The sequence below is a fragment of the Esox lucius genome, chromosome 14 (genome assembly GCF_011004845.1).
Source record: "Esox lucius isolate fEsoLuc1 chromosome 14, fEsoLuc1.pri, whole genome shotgun sequence".
Classification (NCBI taxonomy): Eukaryota; Metazoa; Chordata; class Actinopteri; order Esociformes; family Esocidae; genus Esox; species Esox lucius.
In genome coordinates this window covers 8,654,934-8,674,735 of record NC_047582.1, presented here as the reverse complement: position 1 = coordinate 8,674,735, position 19,802 = coordinate 8,654,934, and the positions used below count along the sequence as shown (strand labels likewise).

The 19,802-nt window shown below is 43.8% G+C and overlaps 2 protein-coding genes across 4 annotated transcripts in view; one reads left to right on the top strand and one right to left on the bottom strand.

Annotated features, from left to right (window-relative positions):
- The window catches only part of cwc27 (CWC27 spliceosome associated cyclophilin), a 38,700-nt gene extending 24,183 nt beyond the window's left edge, over positions 1-14,517 (bottom strand). Inside the window, exons 1-11 of the mRNA XM_013137028.4 lie at positions 14,259-14,517; positions 13,529-13,625; positions 13,308-13,420; positions 12,971-13,114; positions 12,746-12,844; positions 12,538-12,641; positions 12,377-12,446; positions 12,187-12,266; positions 12,065-12,101; positions 11,756-11,931; positions 579-685 (exon numbers count right to left, since the gene is read on the bottom strand). Coding sequence (XP_012992482.1) covers positions 579-685; positions 11,756-11,931; positions 12,065-12,101; positions 12,187-12,266; positions 12,377-12,446; positions 12,538-12,641; positions 12,746-12,844; positions 12,971-13,114; positions 13,308-13,420; positions 13,529-13,625; positions 14,259-14,300 — 1,069 coding nt within the window. The 5' untranslated portion in view covers positions 14,301-14,517. The remainder of the gene's footprint in view (positions 1-578; positions 686-11,755; positions 11,932-12,064; positions 12,102-12,186; positions 12,267-12,376; positions 12,447-12,537; positions 12,642-12,745; positions 12,845-12,970; positions 13,115-13,307; positions 13,421-13,528; positions 13,626-14,258) is intronic.
- Positions 10,724-19,749, top strand: srek1ip1 (SREK1-interacting protein 1). 3 transcript variants are annotated; one of them, NM_001310887.1, is given in 6 exon segments: positions 14,962-15,072; positions 17,449-17,505; positions 18,291-18,338; positions 18,530-18,688; positions 18,847-18,919; positions 19,020-19,749. In NM_001310887.1, coding segments are annotated over 6 exon segments (528 nt in total). In that variant the 5' UTR covers positions 14,962-15,059; the 3' UTR covers positions 19,198-19,749.
- The last annotated feature ends 53 nt before the right edge of the window (positions 19,750-19,802 follow it).

Here is a 19,802-nt window from a genome sequence, read left to right as displayed (position 1 = left end):
TTGATGCCATTGACTGGCCCTCACATTCCCCAGACCTGAATCCAATTGAGAATCACTGGATGTTATGTATCCGACACCGCCAAGTTGCACCACAGACTGTCCCGGAGCTCACTGATGCCCTGATCCAGGTCTGAGAAATCCCCCAGAACACAATCCGCCATCTCATCAGGAGCATGCCCAGGCGTTGTCAGTAGTGCATACAGGCACGTGGGGGCCATACACACTACTGAGTCACATTATGAGTTGCCGTGATGAAATTCACTCAAGTTGGAACAGCCTGTAAGTTCAATTGTTTACTTTGATTTTCAGTGTGAGTTTGAATCCAGCCCTCAATTGGTTGGTGATTTTGGTTTCCATTTTCCCATTGTTACATCAATTTGTTCTCAACAAATTACACAATGTACAGTAAAGATTTTGACCTTTAATATATTTCGTTCACCCGATGTGTGATTTCAGTGTTCCCTTCATTTCTTTGAGCAGTGAACATACGTTTTAAATAGTATGTCATGGACGTATAATACCTGTCATAAAGGGCTATCTACACCTATTGTATGTATGTGAAACAGGAAGTGACATACCCCTGTCTTCCTCCTCTTTCTGTGGAGGATTTGCAATGTCTTCTCTCCTCTTTTTGATGGCTAGAAGGTCCTTCTTCAACTGGCGGGCCTCTTGACGAAGCTCGTCGCTGTGGAGAGAGTGGGAGAGTTCTAAGTCCGTTATGCCAAATGAGCTCCTAATCCCAATGTCGCCACAGCAAATCGGACTGACTGAAGAGATCCAAGTCTACGAGCTTTTGCCAAGTGGTCTAATGAAATAAACTATCATTTATGTATCCAGAACTCACACCGGCATCAACAGCAGTCTACTGGTCTGGGTCTTGACAAACAAACACTTATTGTTCCAAGGTACCTACTTCTAAGCTTTTCACAATATAGGCTAATTAGCATTTGGAATGTGTGGGTGTGTGTGTGTGTGTGCACGTGTGTGTTTGAGAGAGAGAACACTGAGCCACCGTAAAATGAGCATAAAACACAATGATCATAGGCAGCGCTTCCATAGAGTTTGAGGGTTTGAACATGTACGTTAAAACGAGCTTTGCTCTAATAAATCGAGTGGCGCCTTGTTAGGAGGAGTGTTTGCGCGGCCTTCCAGGCAGGCCAGGGTTCTGGCACCACAAGAAGGGATGTTGTGGTTGAGTGGGTACAACACAGCCCCATAAAACTCCTGCAGAGAAAAGGCCATATCTCTCTGGGTAACAAGTTACTGATCCTTATTGCGGCCGTGGACCAAATGAACTCGATTAAGTGCTTGAGACGGGGAAACTGGCGCTTAAACTGCCTCCAATTTGATTTCGACTCGGTCGGTTTCTAAACTATGGCTGGCTGCATACCCCTCACAAAGCCGAATTCCAAACCTTAACGTTGCTCCCCTCATCATAACTCGCCTCCTACATTTATTCCCATATATTAACATTACAGTAATATGAAACCAAGGGGAGTTATCTTGTTTTACTTTTACAAACACTACAAACCGTGAATGAAAGTTATCAACAATACACAGACCACATAGACAGGAAAGACCTCCAGTGGTAAGTAATGCCGTGCTTTGTGCCACATTCGAGTATACTGCAAACGTCCCGACCAAGTGGGACCGCCTGGCCATTCTGACCCCGAACAAGGCCCCAAACACTGATAAGGTCAGGCCACCGAGGCCAAGTTGGGCCCAGACATCCCGGGTGTGAGCGGCGGTCTCTGCTGGCCGGCTGCCCGTAGCAGCCGGGGGGGGGGGGGGTTGTGGGGGCTGGAGAGGAAGTCTGCTCCCCGTGCCAACAATCCTGCTCGTACCGTTGCCTTTTAACAAGACTGAGGTTGACGCTGAGGGCGGCGGCCAGGTCCACACCAGGTATCTGATGTTGAGATAATCAGAACAACAGCTCTCTGTGGGCCCCGTCGCAGAGCACAGGTAACGCCGGTAGATAACGCAGGTAAGCTCCGGCCCAGCCCAGGAACATGGCCGGGAAGCACCCCTTTAAACAATGGCTTCTTTTGTTTCTCACACATCTGCTTCTCTGAACTGACATACGGCACTTTCATTTTGCTCTCTCCCTCTCTCTACCTTCTCCCTCTCCTGTACTTTGCCAGGTCTCCCTCTCTCTAACTTCTCCCTCTCCTGTACTTTGCCAGGTCTCCCTCTCTCTACCTTCTCCCTCTCCTGTACTTTGCCAGGTCTCCCTCTCTCTACCTTCTCCCGCTCCTGTACTTTGCCAGGTCTCCCTCTCTCTACCTTCTCCCTCTCCTGTACTTTGCCAGGTCTCCCTCTCTCTACCTTCTCCCGCTCCTGTACTTTGCCAGGTCTCCCTCTCTCTACCTTCTCCCTCTCCTGTACTTTGCCAGGTCTCCCTCTCTCTACCTTCTCCCGCTCCTGTACTTTGCCAGGTCTCCCTCTCTCTACCTTCTCCCTCTCCTGTACTTTGCCAGGTCTCCCTCTCTCTACCTTCTCCCTCTCCTGTACTTTGCCAGGTCTCCCTCTCTCTACCTTCTCCCTCTCCTGTACTTTGCCAGGTCTCCCTCTCTCTACCTTCTCCCTCTCCTGTACTTTGCCAGGTCTCCCTTGACCCTCCCGTCGGCTCTCGGATCTGAAGCTCTCCGGAGGGGAGGAACGGATGCATCGTACCTAGCGACGTCTATCACAATGTTGGCCTTGTAGGAGCCTCTGTAAAACAAATTATTATGGTTGACTTGGTCCTGCTGTGTCTCTTGCATGTTGGGCTTCCTGCTGTCTCTGGTCTGGGGATGTACATAAGAGCGATGTGTGGCCTGTGCCTAGAGTGTGGACCTAGCTGGTGTCAGTTCTTACATGTTATTCCTCGTCTTCGGGGACTCCATTATGGGAGGTCTAATGTATAATATCCGTATGTTCGCATTAGACACACACACACACACTGCCTGCCATGATGTTGGTATGCGTTTCCTCTCTCAGGTATCCGGTAAAGGAGTTATTTGAGGCTCACAAGCCTCAGAAACAGCTAGGCATGGGGTTGCTAGTCTGTTTCCCCTCCATCCAGCAGAGAGACTGTCAGGGCCAGTTCCGGAGTGGCTCCTCTGCACTCAGGTGGCAGACAGGAACAGCCCGGAGCACTGCTGGAGGCCTGTGGAGGCTGTCAACAGCAACCTGCCTGGTGCCCCCTCTCCGTGCGTCTCAAAGGGATCTCTCCATGTGCCCCCGCGTGTCCCGCGGGCGTCGGTCTGTGTCTCCACGTGTCCCATGGGCCGGCTGGCCGGCTCATTTCCTGAAAGAACTTGTTTTGGGAAGCCTGGCTCAGCGGTCTCAGACGTGAGGAGTCGGGTCGGGTCAAAGCTGAGAAGTTCTGTTAGGTGAGGCAGGTAAACGTGGTAGTTAGCAGACAGAGGCCAGATCACATTGGGCTCTAGACAAAGGAACTCGAGGCAGCCTGAAAACAAACATGGATCAGGAGACTAAGTTCAACGAGCATTATAACGTTCGGTGACCATCCGTGTGCATTGTTTTGTCGTCAAGGACTTAAAGTCACTTGGAGTTCACAGGGATGGGGTAAACAGACCGTGTCGGCCATCATCGTAACCTGGCAGAACAACTGTGCAGGCCGCTAGCTGTTGATAAGGTAACTACACAAGCTCTGCTTTATCAGCACCCAGATCTGTGGAGTTCCAAATGTATGAAGACAGACTAAAGGCTATATATTATTCTGGGAGGTGGGGGGGGCACGCTCATTTTCTGCTTGCCTTAACACGCTGCCATTGGCAAAACAAGAGAGACATATCCAAGGTAACAACCAAACAATGAAGAGGTGGGCAGCCCCCCCCCATGCCAATAATGAAAAGGGGGGGTTGGGAGAGGAGGGGAGTGTAGGGAGGTAGAGCCAGCCAGCAACACCTGTTCATTCACTCCTGGGGGCTCAGCGCATTCCGCACAAAGCCCTCCAACACTGCTCCACACTGCCAGACTGACCCTGGAGACATTCTTGACTTTCTCTCTGTAGCATAAAAGGAAACTAACTACCCAGTAGTTCTCCCTGCCAGTAGAAATGGCAGTCTCCATAAAAAACACTATTTTAGACCAGAAGGGTCGACTTGAGCAATAAGATGAGTGAAAGGTCTTTAAATCTATATTATTCCACAAGTAGATGAAAAGCTCCTCAGCCTGTACTATAGCCTTATATTCTTTATAGGCTGTGTATAAAAAGTTCACATAGCCAAAGTAATTACGTCAAATCATTTTTTCTTTAAGAAGTGGCAAACTGACACGACCAGCCTCAAAAATAGCTGTTTGAGTGGAGGAGTACAGTTAAAAATAGCAGAAACACCACAAGGTGAGCGCTAGCTCCAGACAGCCCAGGGTGAGCTCTCAGTGGTTATTCATTCAGTCAGGTGAAGAATAACACTTCATTGAAATAACACAGTGCTGAATACAGTGGCGTTGTGTTCGAAAGACCATCCAAGCCTTGTTACACACAGACACACGCACACACAGTGCTAATGAGACCGGGCTTTGAAGAGCCTGCCCCCCAGCCCCAGCCCCAGCCCCTCCCTCAGAACCATCAGCCGGAGGGGAAAGAGTTGAGAGACATCCCTCCATCTCAATGGGAGCACAATGCCAGCCATTCAGCAGCACCTCTCCACCTGCCAGCAGGGAAGAACTGGGACTGTCATCCCACAACACCAGGAGGAGGAGAAGTGGAGGGAATGCGAGACAGAGGGATAGAGAAGGACAGGTCGGGGGAAAGAGAGTTATCGGAACAGGAGTGGGGATAGAGGACAAATAAAGGGGATTTCAGATATGGCAGACAGAGAGATGGACATACAGATGTGTGGCTTGGACCATCATATATACTGAAATGTCCTCTTCCCTGAGCAGAGTGAAGCACAACCCGCTCGTCGTCACTCCAGTCTGCCTGGCTGCGGCGGCTCTCTGCCTCTCAGGGGCTGCCAGCGATTGTCGCTCATTCAGACAATTCAAATAAGCGAAACCCAGGGTGATGTGGATGATTTACTTTTCATAAAGAAAGCACACAAAGTGACTGGCTACGACCCAGCCAGCCGCTCACTCGCACTCTCTCCTGCATCAGAGGGCCCAGCCCTCAAACGAGAAAGGAAAGAAAAGTGGATGGAGAGGGAGATAGAGGAAAAGAGCAGCGGTCTAAATCAGGCCTCTGGTATATCATTGGGAATGGGAATGACACTGTCCGTCTGTCTTTGTCGACTGCACCAGGTTTGCTCTAGAATCCAGCCAAAAAAACACAATGAAAGTAAAAACCTATGACCACAATGGTGATGTGGATGAATGTTCTGGAATAACAAGGTGTCTGGGCCGACCCCCCCCTCCCGTGGCATTGTTCACAGCCCCAGACGAAGTGCTGCTCTGTGACCACAGCAGCAGTTGAAGCAGGAATCTGCATGACCGTACAGAGGATAAGAGCTACGTGGACCCCTCCCCTACCAAGCAGGCTAAATTCCCTGCAGGTTCTTCATTCCATTCGGCCCATCAAACACGTAAAGGGTCCTAAACACACACATCTGTTTCCCAGAGAGGGGGAGAGCCAACGAAGGAGCGAGAGGGGGAGAGAGAGAGAGCGAGAGAGAGAGAGAGAAAGAAAGAGAGGCAAACAGAAGGAGTGGAGAGAGAGGGACTGACAAAGCAAGCTGAAGACAGAGTGAGAGCCCATGCTGAGTGGACATGCTACAGTGGGTCGGGTCAGCAGAGATGTGTAGAGCTGGCAGGTCCAAAACACACAGGGCTCTGCTGCCAGGAAGTGGATTATCTAGCCTACAGCAGTTTTCTCTCCACTAGAGAACGGAGCCCAGTGCTTCCTGACCTCTGTGACCTTTCTCCGAGAGGCCGCTGGTTAACGACCAATCACAACAGACAGGTGCAGCCAATTAGCCACACTGTGTCACCAGTATGTGTATGTGTGTATGCTTGAGCGTATGTCTGTGTGTCTCTGGTAACCGGCCGTAGTCCACTTGGGCTTAGATAATTGTTGTCTGGTGTCCTAGTTAAGTGTGAGTTCCATTGTCTGTGGGACTGGAGGAATGTCTAGTGAACCAACAATGCTAAACTATTTTTGTGTGTGAAGAAAGATCTGTAATGACTGTTGGTCTTCATTTGGGAGATGATTGACATGGGCTTTTACTGACTAAGTGGCTGTAAGGCAGTCACCAAGACAACTGACTAACCTTTCTGGAGGGCTGGCAGCAGACCTGGATTCAACTATTTCAAATCTAAATTACTTTGCAGGACAAATCAAAATGAGCAGTAAGACACATCAACCTTTTTAAAAAAAATGTAAATGAACTACTTCAATATTTGAATGTAGTTCAACAATAACATTTGGAAACTTTTGAAATGTATTTATGAACACATAAGATTTCATTAGTTCATACAGCTCTTATCCAGCAAGGCTAACATTGTCATACAATCAAATCCAAAACTCTGGTGGAGAAAACACTACACACTACCAGCTGAGCTACACAGGACCATAAGGATCTCACACATCTGCGGAAGTATATGAAATACTTATTTGGTGTATGTTTGAAAATGGTTGTGACTATACTTAGTATTTGTACAATATTTTATTTCAAAAGCCACGATGTACAGTAAATGTCTCAAAATCCATGCTTCAAAAAGCTTGCTGGATACTGAGCATTGATCTGGTCTGAAGATACGGTATATCCCTCCAGTGCTGAAAAGGTACACCAAAGTGCAAGAGGATACAGGGACACTGAAGTTAAGAGGATCAGTAATTGGTGGGAGAAAAGTGGGAATGGAGGTCCTTCTCAATGTCTTTGTTGGCACATGCAGCAGAACTTGGGTTTTTCTGCCAAATGGTGCAGCCAACTGACCTGTCTTTGCTAATTGTGACTCACAGCTGCCTTCCACAATTATTGGCAGAAAAAGCCTAGGAGTTTTTGTTATTGTTTTATACCAGCTTGATCTTACACTCAAAATGAAAGAAACCTTTATTTGAGGTCATATTCATAATCAAAAACAGTATTTTTTTTCCTCAATATGTCACGCTGCATTTAGCGAGGTAAGATTACAAACCTTACTCTTCCTTTACAGCTCATCCCACCCATTTTCAATAGGGTTTGGTCTGAGGACTAGGATGGTCATTACAAAAGCTGGATTATTGCAGTCAGTGAGAAATGTTTGTGTGAATCTGGAAGAATGTTGTTTTTAAAGAAAGCTAGTGGTTTCCACCTTACAGTCCAGCCTTGTCCCTGCCTACCTCCCGGAGAGTTCCTGATCTGTCAGACAGTTATGGCTTTTTTTCCTAATTACGATTTTTCAGTCAACCAATTTAGAGATATTGGTTGGGCTAACAGGCCATTTGCAATTGCTCACCAGTGCTTTGCTTCTATTTAATCATGTTTCAACTGTTGTTTTTGATAAGCTCATGGTATTGGCTACATTTCTGATAGATGTATTTTTATTTCTCAGCCTCATAACGACTTCCTTGACTTTGACTGACACCTCTTTAGTCCTCATGTTGACTAATAGCAGATTCCAAAAGCCTAAAATTAAGACTAGTCATTGACAGCTTTTCTAAGCCTGCACAAATGATGTGCAAGTGACGGCATACAACCATCTAACCCGAAACCTGTCAGGTCAAATGTCCAAATACCGTTGGTGCCTTGAAATAAAGTGGACTATATATAAAAAAGGTTTTCTGAATAGTAAATGCAACATGTACACAAAAACTGAGAAACTGAATCTACAATTTAATCAACATATATTTGTTGAGGTCATCCGCAGATTGAAGGCCATCTTTAATGATGAGCTGCAACGTGTGAGCAAAGCATCCCTCAGTCTGTGGGAAGTGAACCTCATCTAGGCCGGTGGAACTCACAGGTTGAAGGCCTTCATACTCTCCACCAGATCTTCAGTGAATAGCTTATCTGAACAATTAGCAAGGACAGGAACCATGTCACCGTGACCAGCTTGCTGACTGGTTGAGAGAACGTTTTCAATGTATGTTCTTCAGGATGACCGTCTTCGCCCCGTTTACAAGGCAGCATGACTGTTAAAGAGTCCAATCCCGTAAGAGGTTCCCTGCCGTACACATAAAATATGACTTAACTGGACCAGAGGACAAGATAAAAAAAAAAAAAAAGGTTGCTGACCAAGATGCCCCATAATAATATTGTAATAATAACTACTTTTGACTTTTACTTAACAGCAGAGTGTTTTGAAATGTTGTTTCTTTAAAAATATATAAAAGTTAAAATAGTGATAATACCAAGGTACAATACTTGTTTTTGATAGATAAGCATTAAAATAATTAAAAGGTTGTTTTAGCTTTTTTATAGCATATACTCAAATAAAAAAATACTATTCGAACCCAGGTCTGTAATTTCCAGACCTGGTTTACCATGAAGGCCCATGATCATATACGAAACCCAGTCAAATTTGCATTTAAGCATATTCCTGTGATCGGAAAAGGCCTGCACATGTCAAGCTACGAAGTGGAAACTCTCAAAAGTGGACAAGTTCAACAGGATCTGGCTATTGGCGGATATTTTACTTTGTGAATACATTCTATTGAAAAGAAAAATACAGAGAGTGATTTAATCACAGATGGGTCCTGCACCAACAATAAGGTGGCTTAGTTCATATCCTGGTCAGCTAAACACCTCAGAGAGCTATAGCAGTTTCCTGACAGCAGCCAGAGCCAGCTTGGCTCTGGTCGCATCCAAACACTGCAGGGTACAACAATGACGAAGCACCTTAGGGACCCAAACACTAATAAAACACAGATTCACAGGGAAATGTGGGTTGAGTGTGGCAGCCGTGCCAACTTGGTAAAAGCCCTGCATTAGTACCACAGTACTATGTGGGGAGAGGGAAATACAGCCTGCCCCACACAGACAGACCACCCCCTGGACTGACTCCCCAAAGCCCCTGACCAACACCAGTCTCAGTCAAAGCAAGACTAAGGTCGGAAAAAGAGTGGTCATGATGATTCGCTAGCAACATAGCGTACATAGAAACAAGGTAGACGCGGGCCCAGACGTGCGAGCACACGAGACAATCCATACAGATTCAGGCTTGACATTTCGGCTAATCTCTCTAGAATGGCCAGGTAGTGACGGGGAAATAGAAAGAGATAGTCAAAGGAAGAGAGAGGGAGAGACAGACTGAAAGAGACAGCCAGGCTCTCGCTGCTGGCAGACCCAGTTAAATGAGGCAGAGTCCTAGAGCCATATTGAAGCGTTTTGCTTCCACAGTCATGCCCCGTCGGGCTTAACAAAAGTGGCGGCTACCACATGCACTGCTTTTGGGACTCACTTCAATACTCCGTTTTTTTCTTCCCTCAACGAACTCCCACAAAGAGGCCCCAGGCGCTTTATATGGACTGAGACTTGACTTAATCAATAGAAATGGCGACGAGGCGTTGAGCGGAGATCTCTCTATGGTGAAAGCCGCGGGGGTGAGTGGGACGGATGTTTAAGCTAGCCGTACGGAGACATATTGGGTTTGATATGCAACGAATGGCGTGATAAGTTTATAGGTGCGTTGTTAAAGCCTGACAAAGGTTTTTTAAATGCACAACGCAGATTGTCCGGGCTGAGCAGTTCTCGAGATTTCCTAGTTGAGTACACTCTCCTCAAAATGGATGAGACCAAATTACGTTTTCCCTCTTCGATTCCAACGCTGTCACAGTAAATACGCTCAGCTCTTCACGATCTTTGGTGAAGAAACGCACACCTCTGATTGATTACTCGCTCGGTGCTAAGGAAAATGATATGTTGTCTGGTTGCTTGGCGCCTACGGGGAAACAATTGTCCTGCAGTATGGTAAACGCGCTGTATGTCCACTGTTTGGTTTTCCAGGGAGCTTCATAATTTCCCTAGGTCGTCTCGGACCTGACATTTACTGTCTCCAGTACACCTGGGACCTACTGTGTATGCCAGACACACACAAACTGTCCTTCAGTTTTATCCCTGCAAGGCATTTCTCGTGGTCCAAACAATCAAAACACACCTTTGTGGTCTAAACCAACATCTTAGAAGGGGGGGTGAAAAAGAGAGAGGGGGAGAAAGAATGAAGGAGGGAGTGGGGGAAGAGAGAGAGACAGAAAAGGATAGAGGGGCTGTTCTATACAACAATGCCCTCTTTGTCCTGGCCCAACACTCTACTGTACCTAGCAGCCTCATCTTTGATTCAGTGCCAAGACAAACCGCGGTGCTGGGCTACAGGTCTACAGCCAAACAATCTACGCTTGTGTTTAATATACTACAGTCTGTCTGCATCAACCTGCCTGTCAGTCACACACACACATACAAGACACACACACAGCTGACTGGCTGCAGCAAGGCCGAATCCTTACCCCGTTGAGGTCAATGAAAGATAAACCGACACGCCGCTAGATAAAGGAGTCTCTGATAAGGCTGGTGGTGTGTGGGAATCGGCAAAGATGCTTTGAGGGAAATACGTCACGGTCTGTTGAAATACGCTGGGTTACAGGATTCCCCCAGTACCTGATTTGGACACTGGACTTGATTCTTGTGATGTCTCTTTCAAATCTAGGTTACAGAAGTCCTGTTACCCTTCTTCATCTTCTCCATTCAGGTCCTTCATTCTCTCTCTACTGATCTCTTCTCCCTCTCTGTCAGACGGCGTTGGCAGAGGGACGTCTGCTTCTGTTTCAGCGGTCATGTGGTGACTGCCCCGGGCAGTGGTGGACGGGCCAGTACCATTGATGAGATTCCAGAGTCCCCGTGGTGAGTCTGAGTGGCTGCAGTCAGGGGGTTCTGGTTGGCTGAGAGGGGCGTCACCCCTCCTCATTAACAGCTAATCATCCGCTCCTCTGACCCTCGGGTTCATTCAGTCAAAGTCACCGAAAGACCAATGGCATTTAAACGGATGCCGTCATTTCACCCGCAGATGTTTTATCTTTTCAACCAGATGTGTTCAATCAGATACAGTGTGTCGTTGGAATTATCTTTCTCACTTGTTAAGACTTACTTAACTTGTTGAGACTGGACTAAGTGAGGGGTAGGGAGTCATTGTTGAGTTATCAGTGCTGGAATAAGCCTACTAGAGCCTGTCCAAAAGATGAATGGTGGCCATTAATGGGAAGCTGCTGAATCACAGTGCTCTCCATCACTATGAAGTGGACCTTTGGTATTCTGCGTCCTACTGCGTCATTGTAGTTATCACAAGATTCCTTTACAGGCCTCTTCTTTCTGTCTCTTTTGTCACAGATTTCATTGAGAACCGAACCAACCTGTCAACAAGCTGGACAGTATGTCAGGGCTTGTGTTGTGTCTCCAGTGCTTGCATAGCTGGGTTAGGGTCAATTCCATTTCAATTCCAGTCCGAAACGCCACAGAAGTATCATACTCTTCAGTGCTTTAAAATTATGAAAAGTAAACGGTGAATAGGAGTTTGATTCACTTTTTGAAATGAAATGGGATTGAGCCCAACCCTGGTGGACAGACTGGGCTCCGGGGTCAACACAGTACAACATCGCCTCCGGCTGGACAGTGTGCACAACTACAACTGCTGTGCTACCGTGCTCATTTCACTTTCTCTTGTACACTAGAGCCACCTGTTGGATTCTTAGTCAAAATTCTAATCCGAGGTAAAGACCAAAGGGGAGTAAAGCTATGGACACTGATGGACAAGCAGCATAAACGATAACAACACTCCTAAGGAAAATGACATTCCCCAGATAAAAGGAGCATTAACCTAATTTCATCTAGGTGTAAACTACCTGCGGTTGGCCCTCTTTCCCCGGTCCTCCTCGCTGAGCTCGGTACTCTTCTTCTCATCCTCCTTCATCTTCTTCAACTTCATAGAGATGCGTTCCCTCATCTCTTGTCTCTCGTCAGAGTCGTAGTCCTCTTCATTGCCGTCTGCGTCTCCCTCCGCAGCCTCATCATCCTCCCCCTTAAGACAAGAGGGATGGGAGAGGAAGCAGGAAGACAGAACAGAAAAAGCTGAATGAGATTCATTATAATGAGATGCTTGGGATCTTTATTAAACAGCCAATATGAAGGGACCAGACCATATACATATATACCTCTGCCGCTCCTCCAGGTGCCCCTTTGGTCTTTTTCCTTTTAACACAAGACAAAAAGATTACGATAAATAAAAGAAATGCATTTCTTGATGAGCATCTGAACTGTATCTAAGTGGACTAACTTGTTGACCGCGGGGATAGAACTCAGCTGTGGGTCGTTCTTCAGCAGGTCATGACTGCTTTTGCTTTTTCCCTTCAGCGTCTGGGTGGAAAGAAAGAATCTGCATGTTATTGGAACGACCCTTGTGGGGTGACATGAAGACAGCGACTTTGATAGAAAGAACACACCAATGTATTCATTAAGACAATTACCTGGCTGACTCGGTTTACAGTTTCCTCGTCCTCCTCAGCTTCCTCTCCGAAAGACAACAGGCTGAAGTTTCTGACAAAACAAATATGCCCGTTCAGATTTACAGTACTACACTTCAAAGTCAGATTGAGGAGCAAAGAGTGCAGGATGGTGAAACAAATACTTGGTGGCTTTGGACTGAGATTTCTTCCCCTCTTTTTTGTCTTCATCCTTTTTGGATTTTTTCATTTCACGTGGAACGATGTCATCGAAGGGAGAATGCAACACCTGCATTAACACAGTTTAATGCAACAGAGTCTAACAGAATTGCAATGTGTGCAAAATATATGAATGTTTGCTACTGTGTGATGCAAATCCATGAGAATAAATACCTCAGTGGATCGTATCTTGTGTGGATTTAAAGGTCTTTCATCCTGATCACATTCCACTTCTGCTAACCTCAGCATGTTGTACACTGTATCTCCTGTCACCTGCAATTGGGGAATGAAGACCAACTTACACAACCACGTAGAATTGGGTTGGCTCCGATTACAAATGCTGCATACTCTAAGCTGTACAATACGTGAAGTTCCATCGATCTTCTTTCAATGTTTTACCTTTCCAAAGATGGTGTGTTTGTTGTTGAGCTCATCAGCCCGGGCAAGGGTGAAAAAGAACTGGCTGCTGTTGTCATGGGGCCCTGCGTTGGCCATGGCAACCAGACCTCGTCTGTTAAAGCGCAGTCTGGAATGGAACTCGTCCTGAGAATGGATGACATAACCAACAGCGAAACAAGAATCAGCTTCACTGTCTCACCATTAATGGAGATGTGAGACACTAGAATGGATGATATCTCTAAAAGGTGACAGGTAGAAAAGTTTAGCTAATGTTTGTATAGATTTTTCGGGGGGAACATCATGAGACAATGAGGTGATGGAGATACTGAATGAGAACCTTGAATGGCCGTCCATAGATTGACTCTCCCCCCGTCCCGGTTCCTGTGGGATCTCCTCCTTGGACAATGAACTCTGGCACCACTCTATGAAACGGTGTTCCATCATAGTAGCCTGGGAAAGAACACCAAGCACACTCACAATAAGCTGGTGTCTACGCCATGGCAAGTAGAAGATAATTATTGTTGAGTAACTTTTAACTATATTGTTAAAAGTTCTTACCTTCCATACATAACTGGACAAAGTTTCTGGCAGCCTTGGGAGCCTCTTTGGACCATAGCTCAATGTCGATGTCACCAGCAGAGGTTTTGATCAGAACCTGAGGCAGAGGCACATTAGTGTTATACTAACCCTTATACTAGCAATAATTATACGACTAAGACGACTTATTCGACTGGTTGACTTCCGTTTCAGCTGACGATTATTCAGTTATGCCCCTATTAACCTACATATGTTTGGCAACACTGTGTGAACACAAACATGTAACCTTAGATTTCTTTATTTTTCTTTACTTTGCTCCAACTAAACAAGACAAAAATACAAACCCAATATGCAACCATTTCTAAGATGTTACTGTGTTACAGTGGACTGGTAATACAGATATGCCCATATTGTCTGGGATTTATTTCAGCTCATGGCATTGTTACATGTTGTTTTTTTATTTTGGTTCAATGTAAAAGCAACAACAAATAGTGCAATTTTATCTAATATTCGAATAATCTAGCATATTTGCATAGAATAATCGGCAGTCGCAGCCCTACTTCATACCATTTCCATTAGCAGCTCTTATGAGGCAGAGTGTGGTTGTAACGAGTGAGAGAATCGTAGTGCATGCAAATAATGTATTTATTATAGTTATCATGTACGACATTAGTGTCTTTGAGTTATTACAGTACATTACTTCGTAAGGGCAAGAAATTATTGGAACTGTGTCAAGCAAGCTCGAGCTCACCTTTCCATTTGTTGGAGGCTCTTGAATGTAAATGTTGCTCATTCTGTCGTTGAGATAAACGAACTAGAGACCGAAGAAGACTTATCTTTGTAATTTCTACACCAGAAAATATAGCTAAAATGTTTACTTTAAAAAATATAGGACTAATTATTTCTCAAATACTCCGCAAATAAGAGCTTAATTTGTATAGTTTAACTGTTGCCAACACAGGTTTCTGTCCACCGCCATATTGTTAAAACATGGGGGCTATGTTAACTTCGATTCAATGAGGGTGAGGGGCATTTGAAAGTCGATCCTTTACTGCTTTTTTCCTTATTTTCGTTTGAAGTTTTATTTTATTTAAATGACAAAACTTTCTAAATATTGATACGAATATATTGAGTTAATAAACACATAAATTAATATATTTATCAATTGTTCTTTTCATACCCCCCCCCCACCCTAATGTGCATGGTTTGACCTATGTGTTACAATTTTCTCAACCCCATAAAACATGAACTATCGCTAGCTAGAAGGGAAGGCTGGCATATACAATAAGAATCCCCTAATTATGAAATATTTATTACATTGGGAGGGTCAAATATAACTATCAGGACGCATGGTTTCTCAAGTAATGCGTACAATCTGTTTCCTCGAAGTTCGTTTTACTAAAGACGCTCAGGGGTAATTAACCAGTTGCTGTTTCATACCGGAGCTATTTTGTAGAGGACCCACGGGGAACGTCGAAAGTGGTTCGATTTTTATCAACGCAGTAGCTAAGGACCAGGATTTACAAAGTGTTTTTCGCTATAACTTGTTAAAATGGCTGCACCAGGTAGGTTAAATAAAAAAGAATACTTCTCGCAGCCATATTTAAATGGTAATAAGAGGTCCCTAGCTGTAGCTCATATTCATATAATTACAAGTTTTGGTCAGAATCTATGCCTGCTGCTAGGCTGGCTAGCCAAAACGTTGACACAGTTTAGCATATTTGATAAAACTGTGTTCCGTGTTTAGTTGTATATACCGGTACTAGCTTACTTTGAGTATGGCATTTTTTTGTCTGCCTATTCATCTAATTACATTTGTGTTATTTTAGTAATCCGATTATTTGAGGTTTAAAATATACAGGCCTAGTAAAAAACACCTAGTCCTGTGGAATACATAATTTATTTTGTTAAATTGTTAACATAATAGCGCTATAAAATGTATTGCACTGTCAAGTGGTAATTACTTCTGAATGTCCACGTTTTAATAGATAACGTAATTACTCCAACCAATAATGTCAAAACATATCAGAATTCATGTTGGCATATAGTGTTTTCCTTATTTTTTTCCCAGCAGTGCAAAATGCTATCCGGCACACGAGGGAATCTCAACGAAATGCTTAAAGTAATTTATCGATATTCTAATACTATTTAGACACAGATTTAAGCGGCATCCGGACAGTATGTGTGATTCTAACATGTTCAGTAACCATAGGGCACACATCTTGACGTAAGTTCAGGCAAGGCCATTGAAGTACTGTGTCAGTAGACGTTACCCAGTCAGTAACACCAGTTCTCTGGCAGGCGAACTGTAAAGGTCAATCATTACATCATTACAAAACGGGTCCTATCCTTGTACTGTTACCTGCAGCAATTAGCCATCTGTCCCACAGATGCCAACAAGATCACACTTGCCAAATTAAGCCACCTTCAATCTGTAAACAATGAACTAAATTAGCTGCACTATACAACCAAAACGTCTGATTTCCCTGCATCTAAATCGATGCATATATTGGAACTGTAAATCTGTAGATGTCAATCAACTGTAAATGAATGCATATCACTGCTCAAATGCCATTTTCTCATGATCACCACCCATTGTATATCATATTATGAGAACTTTGTAATTGTATTTATTCTGTCCCTATTTGTTGTCTTACACCATGTAAAATTTGGGCTATTTCTAACTAGGAAATAAAGATAATTTCTATGTATTAGCAACACAGCAACCCATAGGCTCCTGACAACCCACACACACTCGAAGTCTGTTGTATAATGGAAACATGTACATAAGGGTGTTAAGTACAGGTGTGTAATGGAAACATGATACAACAAAAATAACAAGCTTGGAGCAGAACAAGGTCAGCCTCGCCCTTGGAGCATGTTTAGGTACGATGTGCATTGCTGTCGGTCACCATGGCAGTAGAGTAGGGGTGGGAAAGCTACAGCTGGCTAGGTTGGAGGGGATTCTCCTAGTAACATGGTGCATAGCCAAGACAAAAAGGGTGATGGAATTAATCAAACCAATTACCAATCAAAAGTGTGGACACTCATTAGTTTTTTTTTAAACTATTTTCTACATCGTAGAATAAGTGAAAATATCAAAACTATGAAATAACACATGGAATCAGGTATAAACTAAAAAAGTGTTCAACAAATCAAAATTAATTTATTTTTTCAATTTGTTGTGTGCCAAGCTATCATCAAAGCAAAGGGTGACTACTTTGAAGAATCTACAATCTGTTGAAAAATGTTTTGGTTGAAACATGATTCCACGTGTGTAATTTCATAGTTGTGATGTCTTTACTATTATTTTACAATGTGGAAAATAGTTAAACTAAACATATACACTCACCTAAAAGATTATTAGGAACACCATACTAATACTGTGTTAGACCCCCTTTCTCCTTCAGAACTGCCTTAATTCTACGTGGCATTGATTCAACAAGGTGCTGAAAGCATTCTTTAGAAATGTTGGCCCATATTGATAGGATAGCATCTTGCAGTTGATGGAGATTTGTGGGATGCACATCCAGGGCACAAAGCACCCGTTCCACCACATCCCAAAGATGGTCTATTGGGTTGAGATCTGGTGACTGTGGGGGCCATTTCAGTACAGTGAACTCATTGTCATGTTCAAGAAACCAATTTGAAATTATTTGAGCTTTGTGACATGGTGCATTATCCTGCTGGAAGTAGCCATCAGAGGATGGGTACATGGTGGTCATAAAGGGATGGACATGGTCAGAAACAATGCTCAGGTAGGCCGTGGCATTTAAACGATGCCCAATTGGCACTAAGGGGCCTAAAGTGTGCCAAGAAAACATCCCCCACACCATTACACCACCACCACCAGCCTGCACAGTGGTAACAAGGCATGATGGATCCATGTTCTCATTCTGTTTACGCCAAATTCTGACTCTACCATTTGAATGTCTCAACAGAAATCGAGACTCATCAGACCGGGCAACATTCTTCCAGTCTTCAACTGTCCAATTTTGGTGAGCTTGTGCAAATTGTAGCCTCTTTTTCCTATTTGTAGTGGAGATGAGTGGTACCCGGTGGGGTCTTCTGCTGTTGTAGCCCATCCGCCTCAAGGTTGTGCGTGTTGTGGCTTCACAAATGCTTTGCTGCATACCTCGGTTGTAAGAAGTGCTTATTTCAGTCAGAGTTGCTCTTCTATCAGCTTGAATCAGTTGCCCCATTCTCCTCTGACCTCTAGCATCAACAAGGCATTTTCGCCCACGGGACTGCCGCATACTGGATGTTTTTCCCTTTTCACACCATTCTTTGTAAACCCTAGAAATGGTTGTGCGTGAAAATCCCAGTAACTGAGCAGATTGTGAAATACTCAGACCGGCCCGTCTGGCACCAACAACCATGCCATGCTCAGAATTGCTTAAATCACCTTTCTTTCCCATTCTGACATTCAGTTTGGAGTTCAGGAGATTGTCTTGACCAGGACCACACCCCTAAATGCATTGAAGCAACTGCCATGTGATTGGTTGATTAGATAATTGCATTAATGAGAAATTGAACAGGTGTTCCTAATAGTCCTTTAGGTGAGTGTACACTTGAATGAGTAGGTGTCCAATCTTTTGACTGGTACAGTATCTCTAAGTCAAAATTATTTAAATATGGATATTCCACTAGTTTCATTCATGGTTTTTAAGGATTTCATGAATGCCAGTTCTATAATCGTGTGCATGTTGCTACTTTTCATTGTGTTTTTTGTTTGGTGAACCTCACTTTTGTGTCTCAATGAATTTTTGTGTGATCTTGACAGGTCCCAATAAGGACAACATCAGAGCTGGCTGCAAGAAATGTGGTTACCGTAAGGAATTTTTATTGTTCACACTGTATATTGTGTCTAACTACATAATTAGTACATAATTCAGTTCCAGAATGTGTTCTGCTGTCCTCTCACCACAGACTGTGCCTTAATAATACATTGCTCCCTACAGTTTCTATCTTAAGTAATTCTCTACCCTTTCTCACTCCCTCAAACCTGTGCCATTTTATCAGCTGGCCACCTGACATTCGAGTGTCGTAACTTTGTTCGTGTGGACCCCCGAAAAGACATTGTCCTGGACGTCAGCAGCACAAGCAGTGAGGAGAGTTCGGAGGACGAGCCAGAACATCTGAGTAACGATAAGCTAGGCAGAGGAGGAAAAGACTCAAAAGGTTAATAAACTACAACAGACAACAGCTATTATGTTATAACAGGTTTAGTATTGCTGTACTACTTATAAACATGGTTATATACTTGTTAATAATCTTTTTATTCCATTATCATCCATGTTCTCTCAACTTGTTTTCTGTATTTCTGCTCTTTCCTGAAGGTTCCCATGAGGACTCCCGAAAAGCAAAACACAAGAGGAGGAAAAGTAAAGATAGAAAGTCTGACAGAAAGAGGTACAGCAGAAAGTCTTTTCATTTCAGTGGGAAATATTTGTGCCTAGTGTTAGTTGTAAACGTCTTTGTATGTTCAACTGCATGTTTCCCTGCTCTGTAGGTCTTATTCATCAAGTGATGATGAGGAGAGCAAGAAGAGAAAAAAACACAAACTCCACAAGAAAAAAGGCAAAAAGGAAAAGAAAGAAAAAAAGCAACGTCATCATAAGAAAAAGCAGAAGAAGAAACATGAATCGTCATCGTCTGACAGCTCCACTGGAACCTCTGACACTGATTGAGAATATTGAATGTTAAAGGACAGATTTTCTGAGTTTTCTCACCTGTCCTTCTACAGAGGACATAAACTAAGACAACATTTTAGTTTAACACACTTTACTATGATAATTTTCCTTTTGCTTTAAAATGTATATATTCTATGTTTTATGTCCTATGGAAAGTTGTAGGTGCAGATACTGATTATATCGTACCTTCGTGTTTCACAAATTCCAGGGTCATTAATAATGCTGGTTAAAATTTGCCTCTGCTACAAATGAAATAATGGACCCACATTAACTGTTACTTGTGTGACTGGTAATGGCTGAAGTTTATTTTTGATTGAGTTTTTAATTAAAGGTAATTCTATAGATAGGAAGCCTGTAGATTATCTGATTCATTAGCAAAACACCTGAAATTTCCAAGTGTTCATCTTTGTAGGTAGCAGAATTTGAAAGGCATATTTTATAAGCACGTCCTTTCTGTATTTTCCATTTGTAGGAAGGCCGGGGGTAATGCTTCCTGATTTTAATATCATCGTTTTTGTAGAAAACTGTAATAAAATATTATTACATTTCTGAGTTTTTTGAACTCGTGCATTATTTTCGATACATGATGGGGAAACATGAAA

Excerpts from the sequence above, each read along its gene's own strand:
- srek1ip1 (XM_013137030.2), top strand. The coding sequence starts at position 10,739 with ATGAGATTCCAGAGTCCCCGTG. Across the intron at positions 18,689-18,846 it reads AGGAGGAAAAGACTCAAAAG|GTTCCCATGAGGACTCCCGA; the intron begins GTTAATAAACTA and ends TCTTTCCTGAAG. Across the intron at positions 18,920-19,019 it reads AGAAAGTCTGACAGAAAGAG|GTCTTATTCATCAAGTGATG; the intron begins GTACAGCAGAAA and ends CCTGCTCTGTAG.